The 27,192-nt window shown below is 34.7% G+C and overlaps 1 protein-coding gene across 3 annotated transcripts; it reads right to left on the bottom strand.

Moving 5' to 3' along the window:
* Positions 1 to 1,259: 1,259 nt before the first annotated feature.
* Positions 1,260 to 26,837, bottom strand: LOC148849938 (synaptotagmin-2-like). 3 transcript variants are annotated; one of them, XM_088947291.1, is made up of 13 exons: positions 26,688 to 26,837; positions 26,056 to 26,347; positions 12,907 to 13,005; positions 12,741 to 12,791; positions 12,520 to 12,643; positions 11,601 to 11,719; positions 11,101 to 11,202; positions 10,230 to 10,304; positions 6,657 to 6,733; positions 6,301 to 6,550; positions 5,877 to 6,227; positions 5,148 to 5,279; positions 1,260 to 1,724 (listed from the first exon to the last, which is right to left on the bottom strand). In XM_088947291.1, exons 2-13 carry the CDS (start codon positions 26,164 to 26,166, stop codon positions 1,593 to 1,595), a joined length of 1,623 nt encoding a protein of 540 aa, XP_088803417.1. In that variant the 5' UTR covers positions 26,167 to 26,347; positions 26,688 to 26,837; the 3' UTR covers positions 1,260 to 1,592. The 3 variants fall into 3 exon arrangements, with proteins under 3 accessions (XP_088803417.1, XP_088803418.1, XP_088803419.1); XM_088947292.1 differs by having other exon boundaries at positions 26,674 to 26,803; XM_088947293.1 differs by lacking the exon at positions 11,101 to 11,202.
* Positions 26,838 to 27,192: the final 355 nt, after the last annotated feature.

Genomic DNA, 27,192 nt, shown 5'->3' with positions numbered 1-27,192 from the left:
GGCAGAAAATTTTTTAGACTTAAATATTTGAGATATATTTGTTGTTTTTTATCAAAGTTTTGTTTTATTTTTCATTTACAACAGAACGAAAGGTAAAATAGTAATCTACCAACATCCATTAGTATATTTAATGTCAACTTACTGACACGGGGTTTCTTGGACGTTTTGAAAAGTTATGATGTGTTTAAGGGAAATGCCAAAAAGTAATGATGAATATTAAACAATTTCTCATAAAAATATACAAGTAAAGATGTTTTCAATGCATGACTGCAAATGTTGTGAGTATGGTGTGAGCTGAGGACAAAATACGATCTCTATTTAACCGGGCTTTTCATTACATTGTGCTTCATGGTGGGCTCAGGTGCGTTGGATTAGTTTCTCAGGTTTTAAAGATCGTTTTGCTCATGTTTTGAACGCTTATACCATCCATTTGGGTTTTATAGCTCAACTTGGAAATAGAATAAAAGAGAAAAACATTAAAAACAATGCCCTTAAATAGCAGATATACATATGCTAAATGAGTTAGTTTTGGGCTTCGACTACCACATCGAATTTTCCTAACTCAAGCCTGATCCAATCCCAACCATTGAAAAACCTTGGTTGGGTTGGTCTACCCAAAGTTGCAGCTCTAGGTGTGGCTCTGTTTTCCACTGATCAATGTTACTCAATTAATTGAGTTTTAAATTGGGAAAAACGAAAAATCCTTTACATTGGATGCAATTAGTTATATGTAAAAAAAAAAGACGTTTTTGTAAAGCAAACTTGGATGGTTAATAAATATATGGCTATCATGGCATTTGAATTGAAAATATCAAAAACATTTGTTCGTAAAATGAATTTCAGAAAATTTACAAGAAGTGCAATTATCTCACCACTGCTCACTAGATCATTCTCCTAATTTTTCATGATGCCTGACTTAACTCGAAAAACAAACATGAATGGCCGCTCTCATGCCCAAACCCAACTTCTAACCCTTAGAACATATACCCAAATCGAGACTCATTTTCTGTACAATGACTTAAAAAGAACACTGCAGAATTCCCACTTGAAAGTGAGGGATGCAAACCTAGAATTTTAATCCAAGGAAACGAACGAAGAAAAAGTTGGGTTCTACTGTTCTAGACCATAAACCAGGAATGATTCTTCGACCAAAAAAATCTAGTCAAAAGTTTGGCTCAATATCATCAAGACATCAAGTCAACAGCCACAAGATCCAGCAGATCTTGAACCGCCTCAGTATTGGAGGTTAAATACCAATAAAAACCATACAAAGCCGTACTCTAGCTTCTTTCTTGATGTAACAAATACACATCAAAGAGTCCTGACTGTATTTTCTATAGTTTCATCCTAATCTTCTATTTTTGTGAGTAACAGAACACATGGGGTAATATACAAGCCGGTTAAACCTAAACATGAAAACATAGAAAAACATTGACCAAAGAAATTTACATATACGGAGGGCCAATCAAATTTATTTGTCATGCACAGGAACCAATTTGACCAAGTTTGAAACTGGAAAACTTAAGGTCTTCTCTGACTCAGACTGTCCATACTCAGAAGCATAGTCTCATTCACAACGAAAAATACTGCTCTCATGACGAAGTTCTCCATTGCATCTCAATCTGAATTATTCCATTCTTTGAGTCAATGAGATGGTACTTCTCATTGATTCGTTTGTTGCTGATGACATCTGCGAGGTTGATATCAATATAGCCCAAAATTTCCTGATAAAAAGAAGTAATGGCTTCAGTAACCAACAAAAATAAGGTTCTGAGAATAGCACTAACAAAATTTCTAGCAACAGTAAGAATGGCACTATAGAGTGGTTGCAAAAGATCAAGCACCCCTAAAATGATTGAGAGAGAGAGAGAGAGAGAGAGAGAGAGAGAGAGAGAGAGAGAGAGAGAGAGAGTAGGGGCAGGCTAAAATGAACGCATAGGTTGAGTTGAGATAGTGGAAGGCAGATTTGCGATAGAAGGATGGAATGACAAAACCAGATTCATGCAGACGAACCCATATGATTGGGATAGAATTTTTAAGTTTAGTGCCTTTTATCCAAACTAGATTAGACAAGTAGACAGCTGCAATCCAACTCACTCAAGACTCTGAAAACTGTTTTGGTGGGCCCCAACAATGTGACTATTCCAGTGTTTTTGGAGGCAATCTCAACTGAAGAAAAGTTGAGAGTGAAAACCCTTGGTTTGAGCTAGAGAGAAAAGTCACTCTCTCTAGTCGGCCAGGTTGTATTTATAATTTTATATGTTACTACTGTGTGTTACATAGACAGTTATGCCCCTAATTAAATATGGGACATTAACAGTTAAAGTGAAATATAAAAGACACTGCACTACTCACTTAAAGTAAGACAAAATGACCAAACTACCCTTTTAACACTACCAAACCATGCACGTGGTGTCTATTTAAGCCCATAAATGACTTCTTGAATCTGCACACCTTATTGACATGACTCACACTCCAAAGTAGAAAGATGGATCAACAACAGAATAACATAAGTGCCTTGAGAGAGATGACCAAGTCTGCAGTGCCACTAGAGGGGAGAAAGAAACAATTGAAGAGCTACTGATGAACTACCACCATCAAGATTATACAATCCACCAGCTTCATGCCCTCCACCAATCTTCATCCCTGTCTTAAGATCCTAAAAAACAAAAAAGGGGTAAAAGGTGATGGAGCAATTGAGAGACTTGATCAATTTACTAACAGACATAAGGTTAAAAGGGAATTTGGGAACATACAAAACCAAAGACAAAGATAATGAATCAAAGTTAATATTACCCAATACCAACACCACAAATAGGAGATGTAGAGCCATAGGTAAACATGTGAGAAGTAGGAGACTAAGAAAGAGAAGAAAACACACCTGGAGTCCCAGTCATATGATTGGAAGCTCCAAAGTCGATAATCCAATTAGAGGATTTGGATGCTAGACAAGCCATACCTAAGTGGGCAAGGGTAGCATTATTCTACTATAAGGTACCTTGGTGTAACCACTCATATTCATCACGTGGAACACTCATCATTTCTTTCACAAAGGCATTTGTGATGTAAAAGGTGTCTGATCAATATGCTGAATTTCATCTCTTGCACCACCACTTGTCACCGCATGATTGGCCCATGTAGATCATAACAAAAGTTAACAGTGTGCCCCTCCATTCTACAGTAGGTACACTTAGACCATTACTATGTCCTCTACCACGACCTCTCCGTGAATCTCGACCTCCATTGCGCCCACCACCACAATTAAACATTGGACCATGACCTATCTGAACTCCCCAGCCTCCTCCTCTACCTCAACAACCTCCCCCTTTTGTCAAAAAAAGGCAAACCTATCCGATATAGTAGAGTTATCTAAAGGTCAAATAGAAATCCTACGGAGACAAGCAAACGCCTCCTCAAGAGAGGGAAGGGCTGAACCACCTAATATCTTTGCTCTCTCTAGCTCATATTCAGCCTTCAATCCCACTAAGAATCTAATCACAACAAGTTGTTTTCTCTGTTATTGCTGAATTTTGACATCAGGTGTAAGGGGATCATAAACATTCAACTCGTTCCGAAGATTCGTCATGCTAGCATAATACTCCTCAAGACTTTCATTTCCCTATTGCAGATTAAAATACTCTTGGTAGAGCTGGTATACTCTAGTAGTGTTGTCTTGTCCAAAATAAGGCTCCTTTGCATGATCCCAAATCTCCTTGGCCATAGAACATAAAACTCACACTAATTTTGGATTCCATGTAGTTCCATAACCATGTCATAATATGTGCATCCTTTTGTTCTCAATCATTGTTACCCTTGAGAATCAACTGAGAGTTTCTCTCTTTTCACATGCTTCATCTTCTCCTTAGCCCTAAGGAAGACTTCTACCGACTCAGCCCAAGGTACATAGTTCTCATCATTCAGCTTAATAGAGGTCATCTGCACATTTAGGTAATTAGGGGGAATCATGACAGTAGATTTGTATTCACTCTGTCTCCCATAGCTGCCAATGGGTAAAAGAAAAAAAAAAAAACTTTCCACTCACTAATACATCACACCACCCTACTTGCTAGCCACCACGCTGTACCACGAATGGCCGATTATTTCTGAAAACATCTGTTGTCATACTTTTCAGCAATAAAAATCAATGCTGCCACACACTTTCAGCACCACAAAAACACCCATGTACACCTGAAACACATACCACCAGTTCAGAAATCAACCTGTGTTTGTTCTTCACTGTAACACCCATAAAATCCAGCTATCTATACCACACAAATCGCCTATGCACTAATCTGTCCACTACACAGCCCTCTTCAATCCATTGATTAGAGGGTTTCTACCAACCACTTCAGTACTAACTGGAGGCATGAAAACCTCCAGAAGGGAAAAAATGATCACTCCTTTCTGGCGCCTCTTTGATTCTCCAAGGGATCAATGAGATTTCTGATGAAGAATAGGGTAGGAGAGTAGGAGACGATGAAGAAATCTGGGTTGATCTTCTGAACTGATTACCAATGCTCTGATACCATGTTACAGATTCGATCTGCACTGGTTTCAGTCCTAGAATGAGAAAGAAAGAGAATGAAGGGGGGAGAGAGAGAGAGAGAGAGAGTTACTACTGTGTTACAAACTAGAGAGAAAAGCCACTCTCTCTAGTCGTCCAGGTTGTATTTATATGTTACTAGTGTGTGTTACAAAGACAGTTATGCCCCCAATTAAGTATGGGGCATAACACTTAAAGTGAAAAATAAAAGACATTACACTACTCACTTAAAGTAAGACAAAATGACCAAACTAGAAGAATTCACTTAAAGTGAAAAAAATGACAAAATAAAAGACAGCACCCATAAGAAGAATTGACTTGTTACAAGTTGAAGGGGTTAGAAGGGCAAGGGGTAGTCTAAAAGACATGGCTAGAAGTAGTAAGATAAGATTTAAGTGCCAATACTTTAACAATGAATATGGCATTAAACAGAATGGACTGATGAAATAGGATTCCTGTAGCCAACCCCATATAGTTGGGATAAGGCTTGGATGATGATGATGATGATACCCATAATTTCTTAAAAATTTCGTTTCTCTCATTTCTATGGTAGTGTTAATGTTTTTACAAGCATTAAAAAACAGAAGGGTGATGCAATGAATACCTTAGTATGCAGAAGGCCCAGTTTTGACGAGGAACTCACTACTTCAACATGAAGTTTATCATTAATGGGTGGTTCATCCAACATAAACTGAAACTCTTCTTCCCATCTTGGATCCCTGTTCTTCTTAATAGGCTGCACCAGCACATGACAGGAGTTATTCAAGACAATATGAATCACAAAGTCATGTCAGATCCCTATAATTCTGAAATCAATCCTAAATAGCAAGTTTAATGGGTATATAAAATAAAAGCAATAAAACTTTCACCTCATGGGATTACAAGTGAAAATACTGAATTAACAAAAGAAAATATGGCACTAGACAGACCAGAACAGATGAATACAATTTATAAAGTTGTCTCAATGATGATGATGGTTATGAAAACCCTTTATAAGGTAATGACAGCAAAATAAGCATCTACATATAAAAGAGGAAAAAAAGGGAGCACAGAAAAAAATAGATCTTGCATGCAAAAGGGAATACTTTCTGAAATAAAGGTGTTACATTTTTACTCAAAGTACATGAAAAGATGTGAAGAAAATCAGCTGTTCATGGTATAATTAGCTTACAAGCAGCATTTTAATGGTTCAAACACACATATTGTTGAGTATTTGTAAGAAGGCTCACTAGTAAGGTTACAAGCAGCATTTTAACAGTTTAAATACATGTATTGTTGAGTATTTGCAAAATGGGTCACCTTTTTCATTGCATATATGGAGCCTATTATGTACCTTGGTCCTTCTCTCCTCCCCTTTAAAAATGAGGCGAGCATATGGATTAGTGTGATGCTTCCCTTCAACATCTTGGGCTTCGTGAACTATAACTACAAGCAGACCACCACCATCAGGTGTTCCTTCTGGAGCTTTTTCCACAGTGTTTGACTCCTCAAATTCTTTAGGTATATCATCCTCTGTAAAAGGTTTGTAAGTCACTTCCACCTCGAGCTGCCCACGTGACCTCTCATTTTGAACATCATTAGGATCCATGTTTTTAAGAAGATCAAGAGTCATAACTTTTGGTTCATCAGGAGTGAGATCTTTCAAAGTAATCATATTCATTCCCATCTTGTCATGTTTGCCAACCTAGGGAAAAGGAATGAGCATAGCTTGAGCAACAAAACATGGAAGTAGAAATAGCTCTAAAACAGAAGCATACCTGTTCCCAGTCATAGACACGAAGCTCCAAAACTTGAGATTCTGGGTCTTTAACTACCAAACTGAATTCCTCATTCCATTCAGGGTTCAAGTTCTTGTGCTTCACTGTCGTCTTTTTTGATGAAAGCCTATTATCCCCAGTCAGTTTTAGTTTGACATAAGGATCTGAGGCCCCAATAAGATCTTTTTTCTTAAGCTTCTTTGCCCTCAAAACCTTCACCTGGAGAATTCCAACAGGCCTCTTGAAAGCTCTGTAAATTTCAGATCAAGATTCCTTTGTTACAAGCATTAAAGTGACAAGGACACAGAACATTAAGAAAAAGAAATAGAACAAAAACAAAAAGAATGCAACTTTACCTTGAGGGATCCATGACTTGAACTTCTAGGGTTTTTGGCCACAAATACATATTTGCAACCTGATCTTTGATAAATTCCTACAGGAAAAATCACAAAATGACAATAAAAAGCAATGGGAGCATGAAAGACAATTGATGATAAATCAATTTGTTTTATCTTTGCATGAAGGCAAGAGAAGTTGGTATAACTGGCCTGTTTACTGGTTGTACTGAACAAAATTAGTAGTTAACTTCTTCAGGGTGAGTCTACAGTATAAATTGGATAATTGTAACCAAACCTAAATACAACAGAACAAGAAAGATCCATTCCCTAGATTCTGAGGGCATAGGATACTGTCACCTATTTAAATATCAAAAGGAATGCTGATATTTTGTGCAAAGAAAAGTTAGTTCTGATATCTCTCGCTTTTAGCTGTTAATAACAAGCCATTAATTTTATCAGTACATTAGTTTCAACAGAGATATATGATTGTTGAGATGGATGAGTGGGAAAACTAGAAAGGGCAAGGTAGAAAATGAACTTATTTGAAGGAATGTATGATGTAGGACTTAAATGACAAAAGAATAAGCTTAGGAGCGCTGGCATGAGTATAGGGGTGATTTAGGACAAAAACAAAGATTGATTACATTAGAAAAATCCTGGAGATTTAATTGCAAAGATTGCAAATTCACCCCAAGACAACAAAAAACTTCAGAATGGGGAAAACAGGTCTAGGAAAAGAATTTTTTATTGAAAATTCATATGAAGGGTTAAAATGTATAGCTATATGGGGCAACCAAGTTGGTCAGGTTCAGCATGCATATATGACATAAAAGGACGAAAATTACAGGACTGGGAAAAAGATCAAAAAAACCAACGGGTTCTAGGTGGAATTTTAGGTTGTTATTTGGGGGCACAAAAAATGTAAGAATATATTGGGAGTGTCCAAAAGGACAAACATGGTCCGGATGAAAACTTTCCGAGTTCTGATGAAAATTAAAGGAAAATTTGCCTAGATTGGTTCCAATCCTTTGAGAAGGTTGAATGGATGCCTTTTGGTGAAAAAGCTATTGATAGCAGTAATGGCTTCTTGAAGTATTAAAAACAAAATGAGAAAAGGGGCAGAAAAAAAAGTCACATTTTTTTTGTCTTTTAAATGGAAGTTACCTTTTCCAAAAAATAAAAAAAAACAAAAAGTGGCGAGAAAACTTGGAATCACTCAACATGGTGTCCAGAATCACTCTAGGGCATGGGAATCACTCATCAGGCATTGCATAAGTTGTAAAATCTCAAATTAATTTTACTCATTCATGTGCAAAACTTCCAAAACATATTTATCGACTAAGCCCATAAGAATCCTAGTAGAATTCAAAAAACATAAAATTACAGAATTGCCACTATACTATTTTAATTCAAGAAGACTCAATAACTCTTACCCTGCTTATTCAACAACTCTAAAGCTCTAAACATAAACCAACTATAAAGATAAATCAGATCCTATTATTTGACTCCACAGAAAATTTATTAAAAAACAATACTACCCCTTGTGTCCAATTCAGCCCAAATTCTAAGTATCATCACTGTGCCATATCAGGACCTATTGCAGGGCCTTCTTCTTCCTTCTAGAATAAGTCTTTCTGATTGACCCCTATCAACCTAGGAGTTGTTCCAGTAGGTGACAAAATGAGGAAAGTAGACTAAAATGGTTTGGTAATATGATGCAGAGAAGATCTTCAGCAGCGCCCATAAGAAGTGATCTCTTACAAGTTGAAGGAGCTAAAAGAGCTAGAGGTAGACCAAAAAGGACATGGTTTTAAGTAGTAAGAAATGATTAAACAGATATCATTTTATGTTGCACACCTAGATTAACTAAATTATGTTAGAAATGAAATACAAGGATTCAAAATACATAAATGAAATACAAGTAGAGGGTGCAACTTCGGTCAGGTTAGATCCAATCTGGATTAGTCAAATCAGGTTTTAGGTTGGGTTCAGGTTTGCTTTTCCAGGTATCAGGTGGTACAATCCCACTCAACCCAAAGTCCCAAACCTGATCTTATATGACATACAATATATTCATTAGCTAAGAGGGAGCATACAGACATTGATCTGGGTGGGTACCATTTAACTTACATTTTCTTTTTTTTTTTGGAGAGAGCAACAATGGACTATTTCTATTGTAAAGTGAAAAATGAAGGTTCACATACCATACTAAATGTAATTTGATATTTCTTGTACTATCTATAAATCAATTATTGGCTACTAACCAAAAAGTGGCATATAATATCTTTTCAGTTTTCACTTGAATCGCTTATATGTATCAATTTAAACTTATTGTTCCATGCATACCCTAGTTGATATTCCACAAAAGTTACACAAATTTCCTTGCACCTAACTATATATTAAATTATTAACTAAATCTAAAAATAAAACCTATGCTATACATACGGCAAGGGTATGGTTGGACACGGCATCAGAAATGGAATATAGATTAAAAATTGAAGTAACTAACATGATACATCACCTTTGTACAGGTATCTGGGTATCATAAAAAAACCTCTCTAAAGTTTCATTTCTTAGATTCATTAAACTCTACTATTCAATTTTATATAAAGACAAGAAGGTTTCCAATGGCCCCTCTCTATTTTAATTGTATTATCTTTTTTTATTGCATTTCTCTTTTTTCCTTTTGATATTTTCATTTCCTCTTCCATTAAGGTTAAGCATACCATCTTATCAAATGATAATAGGAGGCGACTTAGTTATTTACCTTCAGTGCTCAAGGTTACTGAGCCAAATGCAACAAGTAATAGATATGAAAATGTTATTTTTTTGAACGGGATCCTTCAATGTGTTGATTTCTAAAAACCATTTCTTAGATGGTGTTTGTTCACACTGAATGGACCACTGAAATTGAAAAAAAAAAAGACAACTTTTCAATGGTCCCACCTCATTTGGTACAATCTCTTAGTGTCTCATAGGCCCACTCCCTTCTGTGAAGCACTAACAGGCTTTTGGCTTTTCAAATAATCTTTTCCAAAATTATTTTGACACAAGTGCCACTCTTTTATCTTCTTACCCAAAACCCTTCTCTTTTCACCAACATTTCCCTTTGCATTTTGAGAGCTTATGAATTGGTGAATGCTGAACTTCATTTCCATTTTTTTCTTATGTTATGTTGTTCTTTCTCCTCCAACTCGAGAAGGGGTAAATTTGTAAAATAGGTTGTTTTCAAATGTTACAGCATTTGGATATTCAAACAGTTCAATTGCATTCAGAAGTATACAGAAGTTGAAAGTAGATTTCAGATTTCAACTATTCAGAGTACAGATCAACATTTGGTTTTACTAAACAGCAAAACCGCCTTAGTCATTAAGTATCTGAGTTTGTTGTAAGGCTTCATTTAAGAGATGAAATGGATATGCAATTGATATGAAGATGTATCTTGTAAGCTTTGTGATGTATGTTATCCCTAATTTCTCTCAGCCTTACGAGGCTACAGCATGCAGGGTAATGAGAAGTACATATAATAACACCAAGACAACATATAGAAAATCAAGAATCATAAGACAGGAAATAAAAAAAATAATGTACCTGAACAAATATGTACAGGCCAGGAATTGACATAACATCTGCACCCATAAGCTTTAGTCCAAAATCAACATGTGGCTGTCAAACCAATATTAACAGAAGAACCATTTAGAAATATTTAATTTAAAAGTAGGACCTTGTCTACCACTTAATAGTTCCAACTTCCAACAATTAAATTCCTTGTGATAAAACTAATAATCATCCCAAGTCCTAACCATCTACCACATTGTTCCCAACAGTAGAAAAGGGATGACATGGAAGTCATCTAGGATAATTGTCTAACACACAAGTAGACCTGTTCATGGGCCGGGCCGGGCCGGGCTCGGGCCGGGCTTTCACTTGTCACTAATGAAAATATACTAGGTCCGAGCCCGAGCCCGGCCCTGGTAAAAAGCCCGAAACCCGAGCCCGAGCCCGAAGCCCGACCTAATTGAAAAAAAAACAATTTTCCCTATTCAAATTAGAATTAAAAATTCAGATAGTATTTTTTTTCTATTTAAATGAACAATGGGCCTACAAGATGGTATTTTTCCCTTTCTTTTATATTTTAAAACACAATTTTACATTCTTAAATCAAAAAATTTATTCAAATGGAAATAATCACATAACTAATTTTAAGTTTAATATTAGGTCAGGCCGGACCGGGCTCGGGCCGGGCTATTTTGACAAAACCCGAGCCCAGCTCGAATTTATTGTGGGCCGGGCTTTTTGGCCCGAATTTAAGCCCGCGGGCCTATAAGCATGTTCAAGCCCGTCCGGGGGTCGGGCCACCCGCCCCATGAACAGACACACAAGCAATGAGAGCCATGGGAGGAGAGGGAATAAATCTTGTTCCATACTCAAAATTAAAATCATATGGTAAATTACTACATACCTTATCCATAAGAGACACCAAAATTTTGGCAAAACAGGGGAAACTTGGAACCAGTGGTTTAAGTGTAATACGCGGTGCAGCAAAGACTTGTAAATCCACTGCCTAAAATCCTCCAAACATTACTAACCAATTAACCATAATTAATATATAACAAAAAATAGAATTCCCTTTCAATGGAGACAAGTAATTAAACTTTACAGGCATTCAAGTGGGTTTTTTTTCCAATTTCATATAGAGAACTTGATGAATACTAGAAGGCACCTGCAATAAACATGGGGCAATTTGGTTCTGCAACCAATCCCTCAGTTTATGAAGTTATGATGCCAACCTGCGGTACTAATCCTTATTCTCTTTTAAATCCTTTTTTGTTCCATAGTTATTTCAATAATAAAAAACCATACAATAACAGTAGATTTTGAAAAAACACTAAATTCCTTAATATATTATTAAATCAGACTAATATAAATTGCACAGAACAAGTTGGAAAAGAAGTCAACTACCTGCACTGTTGCTTTCAACCCAAATGCCTTTGCAGCAACAATAACATTAGGATTTCCTGCCCATTTTAAGGATAGCTCCATAATTAACTCTTTCTCATCAGTAGTGTAGACTTTCATACCTGACGAGAATTGTGACAATATGAGAGTGATGCCTTAAGAACATCTCTTACATAAAAAAGGTACAAATACAATATCGATTCACACAGCAAATGTATTTGTATATATTTGTCTATTTATAACAGTTTCCTATTTCTTCTTTCCCCTACAGACAAATGGCATCAAGAAAAAATAGAAAGACAAGCACCTCCAATTTACAGGATGCTGATATACACCCTCTTTAGTCAGTGAGTTGGTATGGCTAATGGTACAGTTAACAGTGTGATGCCAAGGGCCTTCAGAGGCAACATCATATGACAAAATATAAGAAATATAAGTAATAAATCAAGATGCCAAAAATTCCAGCATGTTGGCCATAGGGTTCACTGAAGAAATGATTTAGAAATCAAATCTGTTCAGATACAATAGAGAAAGGGAAAATGCTTGAAGAAGCAGAAAGAAGAGAAGAGAGGACAATAGGTTATAAGTGAGTTCTTGGTCGGCAAGAATTTCTTGATAGTGAGTGCCAACTTCTTACTGTCAAACTATGAATTTCTTGATAGTCTGGGCTACACATGTCAAACTAAGACCATTGACCATATTCCCTGAGGGCCCCAGGTTTGGCATGGAGTTACCATCAAATCTGAGATGAGCCTCAAACATGAAATATTATTATGAATCACCAACAGACATAGAGGACAATTGCATCTCTAAAAGATTCAGGCAAATCTCATTACAATATTTGTTATGTAAACATGATTATATTAAGAAAAACAAGAATTTGGGGGACAAACAATTTAACAGGTGTATTAAACTGGCTAACCATGGAAAGTCGGTGGTAAAGTGCCCAATGTAAGTGCTTCAAATTCAACCGACTCAATTTTATAATTTGGAATTTGCTCAGCAATGATAGGCTTTGTAATATTCTCCACCGTCTTGCAGATTGCCTGAATAAGAAATTCGATCCATAAATACCTGATAAAAAGGTCGGAAAATATATAGCGCCACCAGATCAATTTCAAAGATGGATCAATATGCAAATACCTTGTCAAGATAAGGCCACATACTTGCAATGAACTTATTAAGCCAATCGATCTTCACAGGAGTACAAACAACAGCAACTTGATTATTAGATACTATAGTGGGCAATAAGTGATCACAAAATACAGTTGTCAATGAAGTACAAAACTAACAACCACTTGTAACATACGCGATCATAATCTGGATTCTTCACCCAAAGGGGTATCTCAAGAAGCAGCCGCTGCAAGATTGTTGAATCTTGCTCAACAAATGGACACACTTCAGGATCCTAAGCAAGCAAATTAGCCAAACAAGTAAGCAAACAAGCTTTAGTGACCCAATTATATCATTCACACATAATAAACCAAAGTAAGAAGCTGCTTATTTTTCCTTTTCTCAAAGTTTCTATCATTTCTTTTTTTTTATTTTCTTTTTCTTTTTTTTTTCCTTACATCAGCCACATGTTATATTGAAGGATCCATTTAATAACACCAACAGATGTTCAGGATCTGACATGGATACATTTGACATAGAAACCCTGAAACATCCACAAAAGAGTATGTAGAGAAGATGGGCCGAATGGCCCATAGGCTGTTTGTCTTATTTTATCTCTTTATGTTCTTTGCTGTAATGGGACTCAATTTTTGAGCCTTTATTTCTCTTATGTTATGTTTTTTAATTATTTTCCCAACTAGGGGCCTCTCTGCAAATTACTAAATTTTAAGTTAATGAAATAGGATTAGGGGTGTAAGAGGAGATTATGTTTGAAACCTCTCTCTAAACCCTTATTGCCGCCACCTTCTTCTTCCTCTTCTCTCTTCTTGAAACTTGATTTCTGCTACACTCATTCAATTCTCTGCAATATTTTGAACAGTCCTTTCATTTCAAAAGGCTGTTTTTCTTCTTGGTTTCAGAGCAGGCTCTTCTTCTTCTCTTTTTCACCTCTTTTTTCCCATACACAGTGTGTATGGAGAACTGAATCGGATGAATAGTTAAAGAAACCTGTTTCAGCCCAGTTGTAAGTGGTTTCTGGAGAGAAGGAGACTGCCTCTGTCGTCCTCCTAATAGTTTCAAGTGTGCTACCCGAAACCCTAATTTTCTAGAGAAATCTGATTGCGGGCCCCACAGGGAGTTTGACCTGGGCGCTCAGTGACTGAAAGACTTCTTATTCTTCATCTTGAAGATCGATTAAAGTTGCTTGGTGTTCTATAAAGTCTACAAGGTGTAGCTGAGTTTTCTCTATTTCTCTTGGGTTCCGGGTGTGACACAATTAGCAGGTACGGCTGCATAGAGGTTGATCCACAACATAGTTTTTCTTCTATCTTCATTGATTGTTATTCAAAGTTATTAGAAGTTATTTTTGAAGTATTTTAAGAAGATGGACCCTTCAGAAGTTGAAAACAAGCATGTTACTGAATCCGAACAGGTTCCGAGAGCCTCTGTTGACTCTTTATTGGCTATGACCACAGTCAAGTTATATGGAACTAATTATCTGGCTTGGTCACAATCAATAAAAATTATATCTGCAATAGAGGCAAATGGGGTTATATCTCCGGGAGCAAAAAGGCTCCCTCGGAAGATGATCCATCCTATGAAAAATGGATGCAAGAAAATTATACTGTAATCGGATGGCTAGTGAACTCAATGCAACCTCAGATTAGTCAACACTATTTGTGGATGAATTCAGCAAAGGAAATATGGGATAGTGTTGCTGAAACCTATTCCCAGAAATAAATGTGGCTAGAGCATACAAGCTGAGGAGTGATGTGAAGAATTTAAGACAGGGGGAGAAACCTTTAGCTGCTTAATTCTGTGTTGGAAATTGCATCCGGAGCTTCTTCCCCTTCGTTTTCAAAATAAGTCTGATAATATGAAGGCAGGTAGTGCCAATATTATTGCTGGTCCAGATAGTGACAGATGTCTAACTGAAGAGAAGACTGCTAGTGAGCAGTTAGCAGCTATGAAGGCAGAGTATGAGAAGTTTGGAAGGATGATCAGTCACCTAGAGGGTGTGGCCTCTTCTTCCAACCCTCCAGGAAATTCAACCTCTTCTACATTTGCTCATTCAGGTATAAGGGCTTCTGCCAATCATGCAACTATCTCATGTAATCGTAGGATCCCTTGGATTATTGCTCTTGGTGCTTTTGATCATATGACCAGCCCTTCCACCTTGTTTGTTTCTTATGATTTACTCCCTAGCCGTGACAAAATCACCCTAGCCAATGGCTCTCTGGCAAGGGAACCATCAAGGCTACAGACTCTTTGGTACTTCATTTTACTCTTCATGTACCCAAACTAAATACAAATTTGTTATCTGTAAGTAGCCTAACTAAGTCTTTGAACTGCTGTGTAACATTTTTTTTCCTTCCTACTGTGTTTTTCAAGATTTGGAGTCTCAGAAAGTGGGGAGTGGCCATAAGGCGAATGGAATATATCTGTTGGACACTCTTGGACAGGGCCATGGACAACCTGGAAAAGCAGCTTTTGGATCTACATCTTCAGAGTCTGTCAGTTGTGTCATGTTATGTCATTTTCGTTTGGGTCATCTTTCTTTTTCTGCATTAAGTCATTTATTCGCAGAACTATTTAAGGGAATTAATTTGTGCAGTCTTCATTGTGAGTCTTGTGAGTTGTTAAAACATTGTAGAAGTAGTTATCCTTTGAGTAATAAAAGATCTTCTTCTCCATTCCATATTGTGCACTCTGATGTGTGGGGGCCTTACCACTTACCTTATATAGGTGGCTACAAATATTTTATCTTGTTCGTTGATGCTTTTTCACCATTCACTTGGATATTTTTTATGAAGTTCCCAGACTTGTGATGCAATTCCATGAATTTGTTCTAACCCAGTTTAATACCAGAATTAAAATTTTCAAATCCGACAATACAAAAGAATATTTTGAGAAAAACTTAACCTGTTATCTCACTGATTTGGGGGTTATTCGCCAAAGCTCTTGTGTTAGGACCCCAGAACAGAATGGAGTTGTTGAAAGAAAAAATCGGCATATTGTTGAAGTTGTAAGAAGTATCCTGTTTGCCTCACATGTCCCTACAAAATTTTGGGGTGATGTTGTTCTCACTACAACCTACCTAATCAACAGTATGCCATCCAGGGTATTGGGGTTTAAGTCTCCCTTCAGTCTTCTTCATCAGGGCAAGGACCTTTTTCCTATTCCACTTTGTCTTTGGCTGCACTTGTTATGTACATATTCCAAGTGTCCAAAGACATAAATTTGAACCAAAAGCCCACAAGTGCATTTTCCTTGGTTATTCCCCCACACAAAAGGGTTATTGTTGTTTTGATCCAAAGAATGAAACTCGATATGTCTCAATGGATGTCACCTTTGATGAGCTTTCTTCTTTTCATGATTCTTCTCAGGAGAGGCATTGTCCAAAGGGGGAGAATTTGTCACGGATATTTTCTCTCCCCCTTCCTGTCCTAGTTGAGTCTTCTTTTGAGCCTCTTCCTCCTTCAAATGAATCAAGGGAGGATCAGTCATCTCATTCTCATTCCAGTCTTCCTATCCCTCCTCCATTACTTCCTCATCTTCTTTTAAATCCCAGGTTGTACCAACGGCAGAGAACTAGAAGCGAGCAAATTGTTTTCCCTACACCACATGAGCCTCCTGCACTTCCAGTCACAGAAGAGACAACAAGTGTTGATACAGCCCCTTTGGAGCCATCCTTCGCAGACCTTGATATCCCTATTGCTATTAGGAAAGGAAAAAGAAAGTGTACTGCACATTGCATTTCCAAACACATTTCTTATAGTTTGCTCTCTCCTTCATATTTTGGCTATCTTTCTTCTGTTGTTTCTAACCCAATACCCAAGTTTGTGTCAGAAGCTCTTACTATTCCAGAATGGAGGGATGCTATGAGAACAAAAATTGATGCCTTGCACAAGAATGACACTTGGGAAGTGGTTGATTTACTTGAAGGGAAGGAACCAACAGGCTGTAAGTGGTTTTTTACCATCAAATATCATGTTGATGGCACCATTGAAAGGTACAAGGCTAAGCTGGTTGCAAAAGGTTATACACAGACAAATGGGATTGACTATCTGGAAACTTTTGCTCCTGTTGCAAAGATGACTTTTGTGAGAGTTCTACTATCTCTGGCTACACACTCAGACTGACCACTTTACCAGTTGGATGTAAAAAATGCATTTCTGAATGGAGAGTTACATGAGGAGGTTTATATGTCTCTTCCTCCAGGGATGTATGGAACATATATGAAAGGGAAAGTCTACAAGCTGAAGAAATCTCTTTATGGACTTAAGCAGTCCCCTAGGGCATGGTTTGAAAGGTCTAAGGCTGCCCTTGTTAACTTTGGCTATGTACAGAGTCAGTCTGATCATACCCTCTTTGTGAAGAAGAGAGGATCTTTGGCAGTATATCTGATTGTGTATGTTGATGATATTGTTGTGACTGGTAATGATGTATCAGGGATTAATGATCTTAAATCTTTCCTTCATACAGAGTTTGAGATCAAAGATCTGGGGGAATTGAGATACTTTCTTGGCATAGAAGATGCCCGAACCAAGGATGGAATCCTTATCTCTCAGCAAAAGTATGTACTTGACTTGCTCTCTGAAATAGGGAAGATGGGTGCTAGACCAGTTGCTACTCCTATTGATATGAGTCATAAGCTCTCTGCCTAGGATGGAGTATTGTTGGAAGATAAGGGAGTCTTCCAGAGGCTACTTGGGAAACTACTCTATCTATGCATGACTCGGCCAGACATTGCATATGTTGTCAGTTGAATTAGTCAGTTCATGCATGCTCCCAGGGACACTCACATGGCAGCAGCAGAACAAATTCAGTGGTATCTGAAGGATTCTCTTGGAAAGGGAATTCTATTTGCTAAGCATGGTCATATGAAACTTGAAGCCTACATAGATGCTGATTGGGCCGGAAATATCGATGACAAAAATTCTACCTCTGGGTATTGTAGCTTGGTGGCAGGTAATATTGTTTCTTGGAGAAGCAAGAAACAATTAGTTGTTGCCAAATCTTCAGCCGAAGCTGAATACAGAGCTATGGCTCATGAAGTTTCTGAAGTGTTGTGGCTTCGATCCTTGATGGAGGAACTAGGTATTGAGCATGATAAGCCACTGATGTTATACTGTGATAATCAAGCTACCATCAACATTGCTCACAATCCAATGCAACATGATAGAACCAAACATATTGAAGTTGACAGACACTTCAATCGAGAAAGAATGGCTTCTGGAGAAATTTGTCTACCTTTCATCAGTTTTGAAGGACAGTTAGCTGATTTCCTCATCAAGGGCATTCCCAAGGTTAAACTTCTGCATGATACTGGCAAGCTTGGCATGATTGACATCTATGCTCAGCTTGAGGGGGAGTGTAGAGAGGATGGGCTGAATGGCCCATAGGCTGTTTGTCTTATTTTATCTCCTTATGTTCTTTGCTGTAATGGGCCTCAATTTAGGCCTTTATTTCTCTTATGTTATGTCTTTTAATTATTTGCCCAATCAGGGGCCTATCTGTAAATTACTAAAGTTTAAGTTAATAAAATAGGATTTGGGGTGTAAGAGGAGATAATGTTCGAAATCTCTCTCTGAACCCTTATGGCCGCCACCTTCTTCTTCCTCTTCTCTCTTCTTGAAACCTGATTTCTGCTACTCTCAATCAACTCTCTGCAATATTTTGAATAGTCCTTTCATTTCAAAAGGCTGTTTTTCTTCTAAGTAATGCTCCAGCAGTTTATTTAATATGTTCAGAAATACATGTTAGTCTTTAGCATCATTGAGTTTAGTCTAAGAAGGGGGGTATAAAAGAATATACATAAAATAAGATAAGCTAATTTACATGAAACTTTATATACAAATTATAATTGAAAACAAAGGAATTATGATAAACTATGTTGTGCATGAGAGCATTTTTCAAGACAATTGTGATGAATTAAGGCTGTCTGTGGTTAAAACTCCATTCCAAAGCCTCAGAACTAAAATGAATTTTGATCCTAAAGTAATTCATTTATAAAGCTAGTTCTTTTTTATCCAAAGAATATTTTTTTAGAATGAATTCTGAGCTAAAAGAAAGAAGCAGTTCTGAATGTTTGTTTATTTTCAGATATCCAGAATAAAAGTGAGCATTAGAATCACAAAGATCATCAGAATCAGTTCTCTGGAAGCATGCCAGATGCAGCCTAAGTTACCTCTAGATAGAGATGCCTACATGTGTCCAATGTGTGACTATGATGCCATGTCCAACCGCACAAAAAAAAAAAGTAATTTGATTGTACAAAAGACAGGGAAGTAAAGAACTGGGAAAAGAGCGATCAACAAACCATGTTCTTCATGGGGATGACAGGAAAGAACCGAAGCATATAGCCAAATGAAGCAAAGAACAGGGATACCTAATTGTATATCAATAGCCAATAGGATAAAAAAAATAGTATGTAGCAACTAGAAACTCCCTCATATTCATATTGTCACTCAAAAAGTTTATCCCCCTCCCCCAAGAAAAAAGCAAGTATTTAGGGATGAAATGACTTTACATAAACAAACAGTAACTCATGTTTTGCCCCAGCTAAGTTTACCAATTGCAGTTCTTCCCCAGATGAAATAAGACTTTACATACCCCAACGCCTGATGACATTAAGGCTCCGTTTAGTTTGGGATGGGAAGGGAAAATATGGAATATTCTTCCCTTCCCATGTCTGGTTTGTGGGATATCATGAGATGGGATCCCAATTCTTGAGATGTGGAATACCACCACTTTGATGGGAAACAAGTGGTAATAGAGGGGGAACTTATTTAACAAGAAAAAAAAAGTCTTTCTCGTAGTATTTCTAAGAGTTAATATTAAACCAATGACCTATTAATAAATCATTAGTTATTTAATAATATTAATAAAACAATTTAATTAAAAATAATTAATAAACAAATTAAAACAAATAATAAATAAAAGCATTAATCAATTAAAAATATTTTAATGATTAATTAATATTTCAGAATATAATATTCAAATTATTAATTAAGTCATAAGTATTAATAAAATATACTAATAAATTCAAAATATTAATTAATGATAATAATTAATTATTAATAATAATTAATAATTAACAACAAAATAGTTAATAATTAATTAATTAACTAATTAACGAATACTTAAATATTTTTTTATTATTAATAATTAAATCAGAATAGATTCATAAAATAAATTAAAACAATTATTTAAAAAATGTAAAATAATTTATTAATTTATTAATAATTAATATTAAAATAATTAATTGTGTCATAGGAATTTATAAAATAATAATAATAATAAATTATAACCTAATAGAAAGTGAAATATTAATTGACGATAATAATCACTTAATTAATTATTAATTTTAAATAATTAATAATAATATACTAAATAATATAAAAAATAGTATGTAGCAACTAGCAAACTCCCTCATATTCATATTGTCACTCAAAAGTTTATCCCCCACCTCCCCAAAGAAAACAAAGCAAGTATTTAGGGATGAAATGACTTTACATAAACAAACAGTAACTCATGTTTTGCCCAAGGTTCAAAGTATCGGAAACACCAAGTGTATCAGAAAGGCAATTTTAAGAGACGTATCGGGATACATCTTGGATACGCATGTGTATCGGAGAAAAACTAAGATACGCATAGATATGTTTGGAAACACTATAAATACTTTAATAACTCATAAAAATACATCAACAACACTAAATATAAGACCTCAATGAGGTGTATATAAATTAAATTAATATATTCTAATGGTTTTATGAAGAAATATTTTATAGCTAATTATAATTTCATTAAAAATCACATGCTTAACTATAATTTATAAATTATAATTCTTAAGTTTTAATGTTTTATGGGATGAAAAAAACCCAACTCTCCTATCCAGCCATAAACATGCATTATCACCTCTATGTGAAAATATAATTAATAATTATTTATTATTATTCATTTCCAAAATTTATAATAAATAAATAAAATTATATAATATATTAAAAAATAGTTATTATAGAAGAATTGCTTTGTGGATATGATAGATCATCCATAGAAGTATAATATATTCAGTCATTGTGATCAAATGTTAAAATATAATTAATTATTTATTTATTTTTAATTCTAAAAATATAAAAATAAAAAAATCATTAAAGAAGAAATTTCAATTGGTGTATGGATATGATAGATCATCCATATAATTATAATATATTCAATTGTTGTGATTAAATGATAGAATATAATTAATTATTATTTATTTTTTTAATTGTAAAAATATAAAAAATCAAAAAAAAATATTAAAAAAGAAATTTCAATTGCTCTATGGATATGATAGATAAATCCATAGATCTAAAACATATTTAGTCTTTACACGTAGAGAAAAAATTACATTTTCAAATTTTTTGTTAATTTATATTTCCCCAAATAATTTCATGAAATTTCCATAAATCTACTGATAACACAAAAAGAAATGTGATTTTGAATGTAAGAAATGTAGATCAACATAAATTTAAACATTCAAGAAAAAGAAAAAAAAAAAAAGAAATCACAAGATATAATTAAAGATTGAAAAAATTTACCTATTTTTGCCATATTTTTACAAAATTTGAAAAATATTAAAAAAAATAATGATTCACACTTGTTTCTTGCAAACTTCTGCAAATCTAGCACTCTAGGAATGAAGTTTGGAGTTTTAGAGTCATTTAGGGGTGAAAGAAAGTTTATTTCGGGGAAAAGAAGCTTTCTTTCCCCCTTTAATTTTTTTTTAAGTTTTTGGTCGTATCTTTTTCTTCGATATGCTACCGATACGCCCCGATACACCCCCGATATGCCTCGATACCAGTCCGATACACATGAAAAAAGATGAAATGTCCAATTTCCATGCATATCCTGTATCGCTTTTTCAAAGATTCGATATGATACGCCCCGTATCGGGTGTATCGTATCGAAATTTTAAACCTTTGTTTTGCCCTAACTAAGCTTACCAATTGCAGTTCTTCCCCAGAAGGCTTTACATACCCCAATGCCTGATGACATTAAGGCTCCGTTTAGTTTGTGGGATGGGAAGGGAAAATATGGAATATTCTGGAATATTCTTCCCTTCCCATGTCTGGTTTGTGGGATATCATGAGATGGGATCCCAATTCTTGAGATGTGGAATACCACCACTTTGATGGGAAACAAGTGGTAATAGAGGGGGAACTTGTTTAACAAGAAAAAACACCTTCTTCATAGTATTTCTAAGAGTTAATATTAAACCAATGACCCATTAATAAATCATTAGTTATTTAATAATATTAATAAAACAATTTAATTAAAAAAATTAATAAACAAATTAAAATAAATAATAAATATAAGCATTAATCAATTAAAAATATTTTAATGATTAATTAATATTTCAGAATATAATATTAAAATTATTAATTAAGTCATAAGTATTAATAAAATATTATAAATTCAAAATATTAATTAATGATAATAATTAATTAATTATTAATACTAATTAATAATTAACAACAAAATAGATAATATTTATTTAAATAATTAATTAACGAATAATAAAATATTCTTTTATTAGTAATGATTTAATTAAAATACATTCATAAAATAAATTAAAATAATTATTTAATAAATGTAAAATAATTTATTAATAATTAATATTAAAATAATTAAAATATTTAATTGTGTCATAGACATTTATAAAATAAAATATTAGGAATAAATTATAAACTAATAGAAAGTAAGATATTAATTGATGATAATAATCACTTAAGTAATTATTAATTTTAAATAATTAATAATAATATACTAAATAATATAAAAAATAGTATGTAGCAACTAGCAAACTCCATCATATTCATATTGTCACTCAAAAAGTTTATCCCCCACCCCCCCAAGCTTACCAATTGCAGTCCTTCCCCGGATGAAATAAGACTTTACATACCCCAATGCCTAATGACATTAAGGCTCCGTTTAGTTTGTGGGATGGGAAGGGAAAATATGGAATATTCTTCCCTTCCCATGTCTGGTTTGTGGGATATCATGAGATGGGATCCCAATTCTTGAGATGTGGAATACCACCACTTTGATGGGAAACAAGTGGTATTAGAGGGGGGAACTTGTTTAACAAGAAAAAACACCTTCCTCATAGTATTTCTAAGAGTTAATATTAAACCAATGACCCATTAATAAATCATTAATTATTATTTAATAATATTAATAAAACAATTTCATTAAAAATAATTAATAAAATATACTAATAAAATATAAAATAATAATTAATTTTATTAATTAAGTCATAAGTATTAATAAAATATACTAACAATTTCAAAATATTAATTAATGATAATAATTAATTAATTAATAATACTAATTAATTATTTATTAATACTAATTAATATTAATTCAAAATAAAATATTAAATCATAAAATTATTATTAACTAATTAATAATTAACAAAAAATAGTTAATAATTAATTAATTAACTAGTTAACGAAACTAAATCTTTTTATTATTCATAATTTATTTAAAATACATTCATAAAATAAATTAAAATAATTATTTAATAAATGTAAAATAATTTATTAATAATTAATATTAAAAAATTAAAATCATTAATTGTGTCATAGGCATTCATAAAATAAAATATTAATAATAAACTATAAACTAATAGAAAGTAAGATATTAATTGATGATAATAATCACTTAAGTAATTATTAATTTTAAATAATTAATAATAATATACTAAATATTAAAAAGCATTTAGTTAATAATTAATTAATAATTAATAATTAACAACAATATAGTTAATAATTAATTAGCTAAGTAATTAATGAATAAATAAATGATAAAATGTAAGATAATTAATAATATAAAATGAAAATTATTAATTAATTCAAAATAAATTTTAAATAAAAATTAAAATATTAACTCTTAGTTAATAGTTAATTAATTATCAATGTGAATTAACTATATGATTAATTAATAAAATATAAAATAACAAAAATATTACTAATTACCTAATTAATTAATTAATAATTATTATTAATTTCCCCTATTTTCCCTTTCTCATCCCATCGCACCAAAATCTTCCCTCAAACCAAACACAGCCTAAGGGAACATATTACAGAATGTTAATATTGATTTTTTTTTTATGTGTGCCAATAGTGATTTTATGAGAGAGTATGATAGACGGAAGATGCTAACAATTTCTCCCTTGAACATTCAAACAGCACATTTGGTAGCACCTAAGCTGTGAAAGGCTGAAATTCTAGATGAGCACAAATGACCAACCATTACACATTTGATCCTATCAAAATAAGAAACAAAAAACCATTAAGATTATTCAAGTACAAGAAATGGAGAAAACAACTGCAATTTAAATTGCAATTGAGATTGAACAGGATCTGTTTTATATGATTGCAAGATTTTATGATGAATTATAAATAAAAAAGAGATGCAATTTAAACATAGTTCATACATATTTATCTCAAGATATTCAAATGACCAACACCTGAAAGGTCCAACAAGAAGAAGTCTGAAATATTACACAATGCTTTTAGAATTCTATTTAGTATCCTAATATGCCATAGATTACTTTCTTGGTGCTTGACGTTGCTTTTATTTTATTTTAATTTTTAAGGAAGTAAAAGATATTTGATTAGTAGAAAAATAAAAAGATGTGCACGAGACAATGTGAATAACGTACAAGTATACTACTTTAGCTCCATTCTCAAACAAAAGATTAGGAAGGACTAGAGATGTCACCATAAAAAATCCTCCTCACTTCCCTCCTAAATAGATCATCTGCCAGAGAATTCTGCTCCCTTCAAATCCATCTCAAAGTAGAAGCAAAAGATCTCAGGCTGCCAATCGCCATGAGCCTGAACATGCTCAATTGGCCCAACTTGTGGCATTAGCATTCTCAGTGCAAAATAAAAGTAATGGGGGTTGCATTCTTTTGGCAATTCTGGGCCTGATCAGCAAGGCAATCACTTCAGCTTTAGGGGGCGATCTTTTTTTGGTTTTTGAGGGGGGGGGAAAGTTGGTCAATGGGATTTTGGTTCCTATTGACCAAGAATCCCATGTTCATTTTTCAGATTAATGTGGGGATCAGGGAAAGTTTATTTTCCTGGGTGATACCCATCTCCTAGGGACTCCGGATCTCCTACCCACGATAACTCTGCTCACGTCTACCCACAACACACTACCCCCGTGAATTGGGAACATCTCTCCCTGCATAATACTATGCAAGAGGATGAGATGTTCTCCATTTGTGGCTGCAATGTTATGTGGGTAGATGTAGGCAGAGTTTGTGTGGGCAGGAGATTCAGATTCTCTCCTAGGTGGGTAAATAACTTTCCCATTTAGGAGGAAAGTTGCCAACACTTGAATGGAACAAAAATGCCCATTTTAATAATGGATTTTTATGACTAAAATGATCATTACCTAATTTACCTGAGAAATAAAAAAGCATGGGTAAATGCACTGTAGAACCAGATGGATGATCTGTTTAACTTAATGACTATCCCTCCAACCCAGGCCCAAGATCTGCAGGTGAAGTAGAGCATCAGCTTACCAATCCGAGACTGGCAATGGTAGGTTAGATGATCGGATAGCCTGTGGTGATGAATGGATATATGGTTTATTTGATTCTTTGGTCAAATATTTGGCATCATATCCTTCTGGATTTTGTGAAACGAAGAGTTGTGTTCCAACTTCCAATACTGGCACCCGCAACTGCGTCTGTAATCTTGAAAGCAGGATCCAGTAATGCAACTTTTCTTTCTCCCTTATCCTCAAACAAAACCGTTTCTCCTCAAATAAGACAGACCATGACTCTAGTAAGAACACTACAGTCTACAGAACCAACAAGCACAGCTTCACTGTCCCAATTCCCACATCCACATCCTATTTTGGCTCCTTATCGACCACTCTGTCCCATTAAATACATAATAATAATGATAACAATCCACCAGTAGGCGAATCTATTGATCGGAAAAAGAAGGAACTGACATACACTGATTATTGATGAAACAAATCATCTTACAAGAAGCAGAGCTTCTGCATATCCACATAACGATAAGAAGATGGGCCATAAAACTCTAATGCAACATAGCGAAGCTTAAAACAAAAGCTAAAAAGACTACAGAACCCATTGTTCCATTAAAAGTTCAATTCCAATTTCTTGTCAATCTTGTGAAATGTTATCATTCCCATTCGAATATACATACCTAAGAAGCATCATGTGAAAACAATTGAACCAACGAACAATGATCAACAAGAAGCATATTCAGAAAACTCGATTCAATTCAAAGTAAAAATTGAAAGGGAGAAAACTGACCTTAACGTCGGTGGGTTGGAAGTAGATAAAAAAATAATAGCCAATCACAAGCCCAATAGAAGTCCCGAAACAAAATCCGAAGAAACCCAGTATAGTACCAAAGAAACCCATTTCTAATCGCCTTCAGAACTCCACTTCGTCCCTGTTTCCCTCTGAAAAGAACCCAAGCTTACTCTTGCCCTGCAGCACTGGATGTCCCCCCTACCAAGACCAAAACCGAGAAAAATCGAGCAAAGCCATGTCTAATCTTCTCAAATTCTGCCCATTTACTATCCCACCAGCATCTAAAGCCCTGCAAAAACGCAAAAACCAAAATGACCCGCTTAACCTTTGATGATCTCTTATCACTCCTAGAGCGTTTTTCTGTTTAGACCAATCTTCCCTTCAACGTCTTATGGGATCCTACACACTGGCTGTAAAGGGAATTCAAAGGCGTGAATTCGTGCTACCGGTAACGCTTATTTGGTGGGGGTTCGGTTCATTAAAATCGGGAGCATAATGGCATTATGGCAGTGAAGAAATTCAGAGAGATCAGGTGTTATAACTGTAGCAGTAATGGCGAAGCAATTTGAAAAAAAAAAAATCTGAAATTGAAGAAAACAAAGGAAAAGGAAATACTAGTAAATTCAAACCTTCCCTTTTTGTTCTCCCTCGCTGTCGCTTTCCCTTCTCTCTCTCTCTCTCTCTCTCTTATTCCACATTTAGCGTTCAACCTTCTATTGCAATTGCAACGCATCGCACTTTGTTGAATGACACTTCTTCCCTCCAAACGTTGAAATCTCGCGTTTGTGGTTTCCCAAAAAACGAGGTTTATAATTAATTCTAGGCTCTACACTAACGTGCGCCCTTCTCCTTATTTAGCGGATAAGATCATAAAATAGGAGCACGGTCACACCACCCCAGGCCCTTCCCTCCGAGTCTCTGACCCACGTCAACTTTGATTTTTTGTCAACATTCCTCAGAGAGAATTATTTGGGCGACCTAATCAATGTAATAACTAATAAGCTCATTATTAGTAGGAACATATGGATTTTCAATTTAGTTAATAAACTCTATGACCCTTGAGTTTTTGAGCGTTGCTGAAAACCCCCCAAAAGTTTTGGTAACTAATCAGCTCCTGGACTTTCTGACACAGAT

The sequence above is a fragment of the Nelumbo lutea genome, chromosome 5, assembly GCF_056320005.1.
Source record: "Nelumbo lutea isolate HS-2025 chromosome 5, American lotus-T2T, whole genome shotgun sequence".
NCBI classification, from domain to species: Eukaryota; Viridiplantae; Streptophyta; class Magnoliopsida; order Proteales; family Nelumbonaceae; genus Nelumbo; species Nelumbo lutea.
The sequence above is the reverse complement of the archived record's forward strand: the minus strand, read 5'-3'. Positions and strand labels throughout refer to the sequence as shown.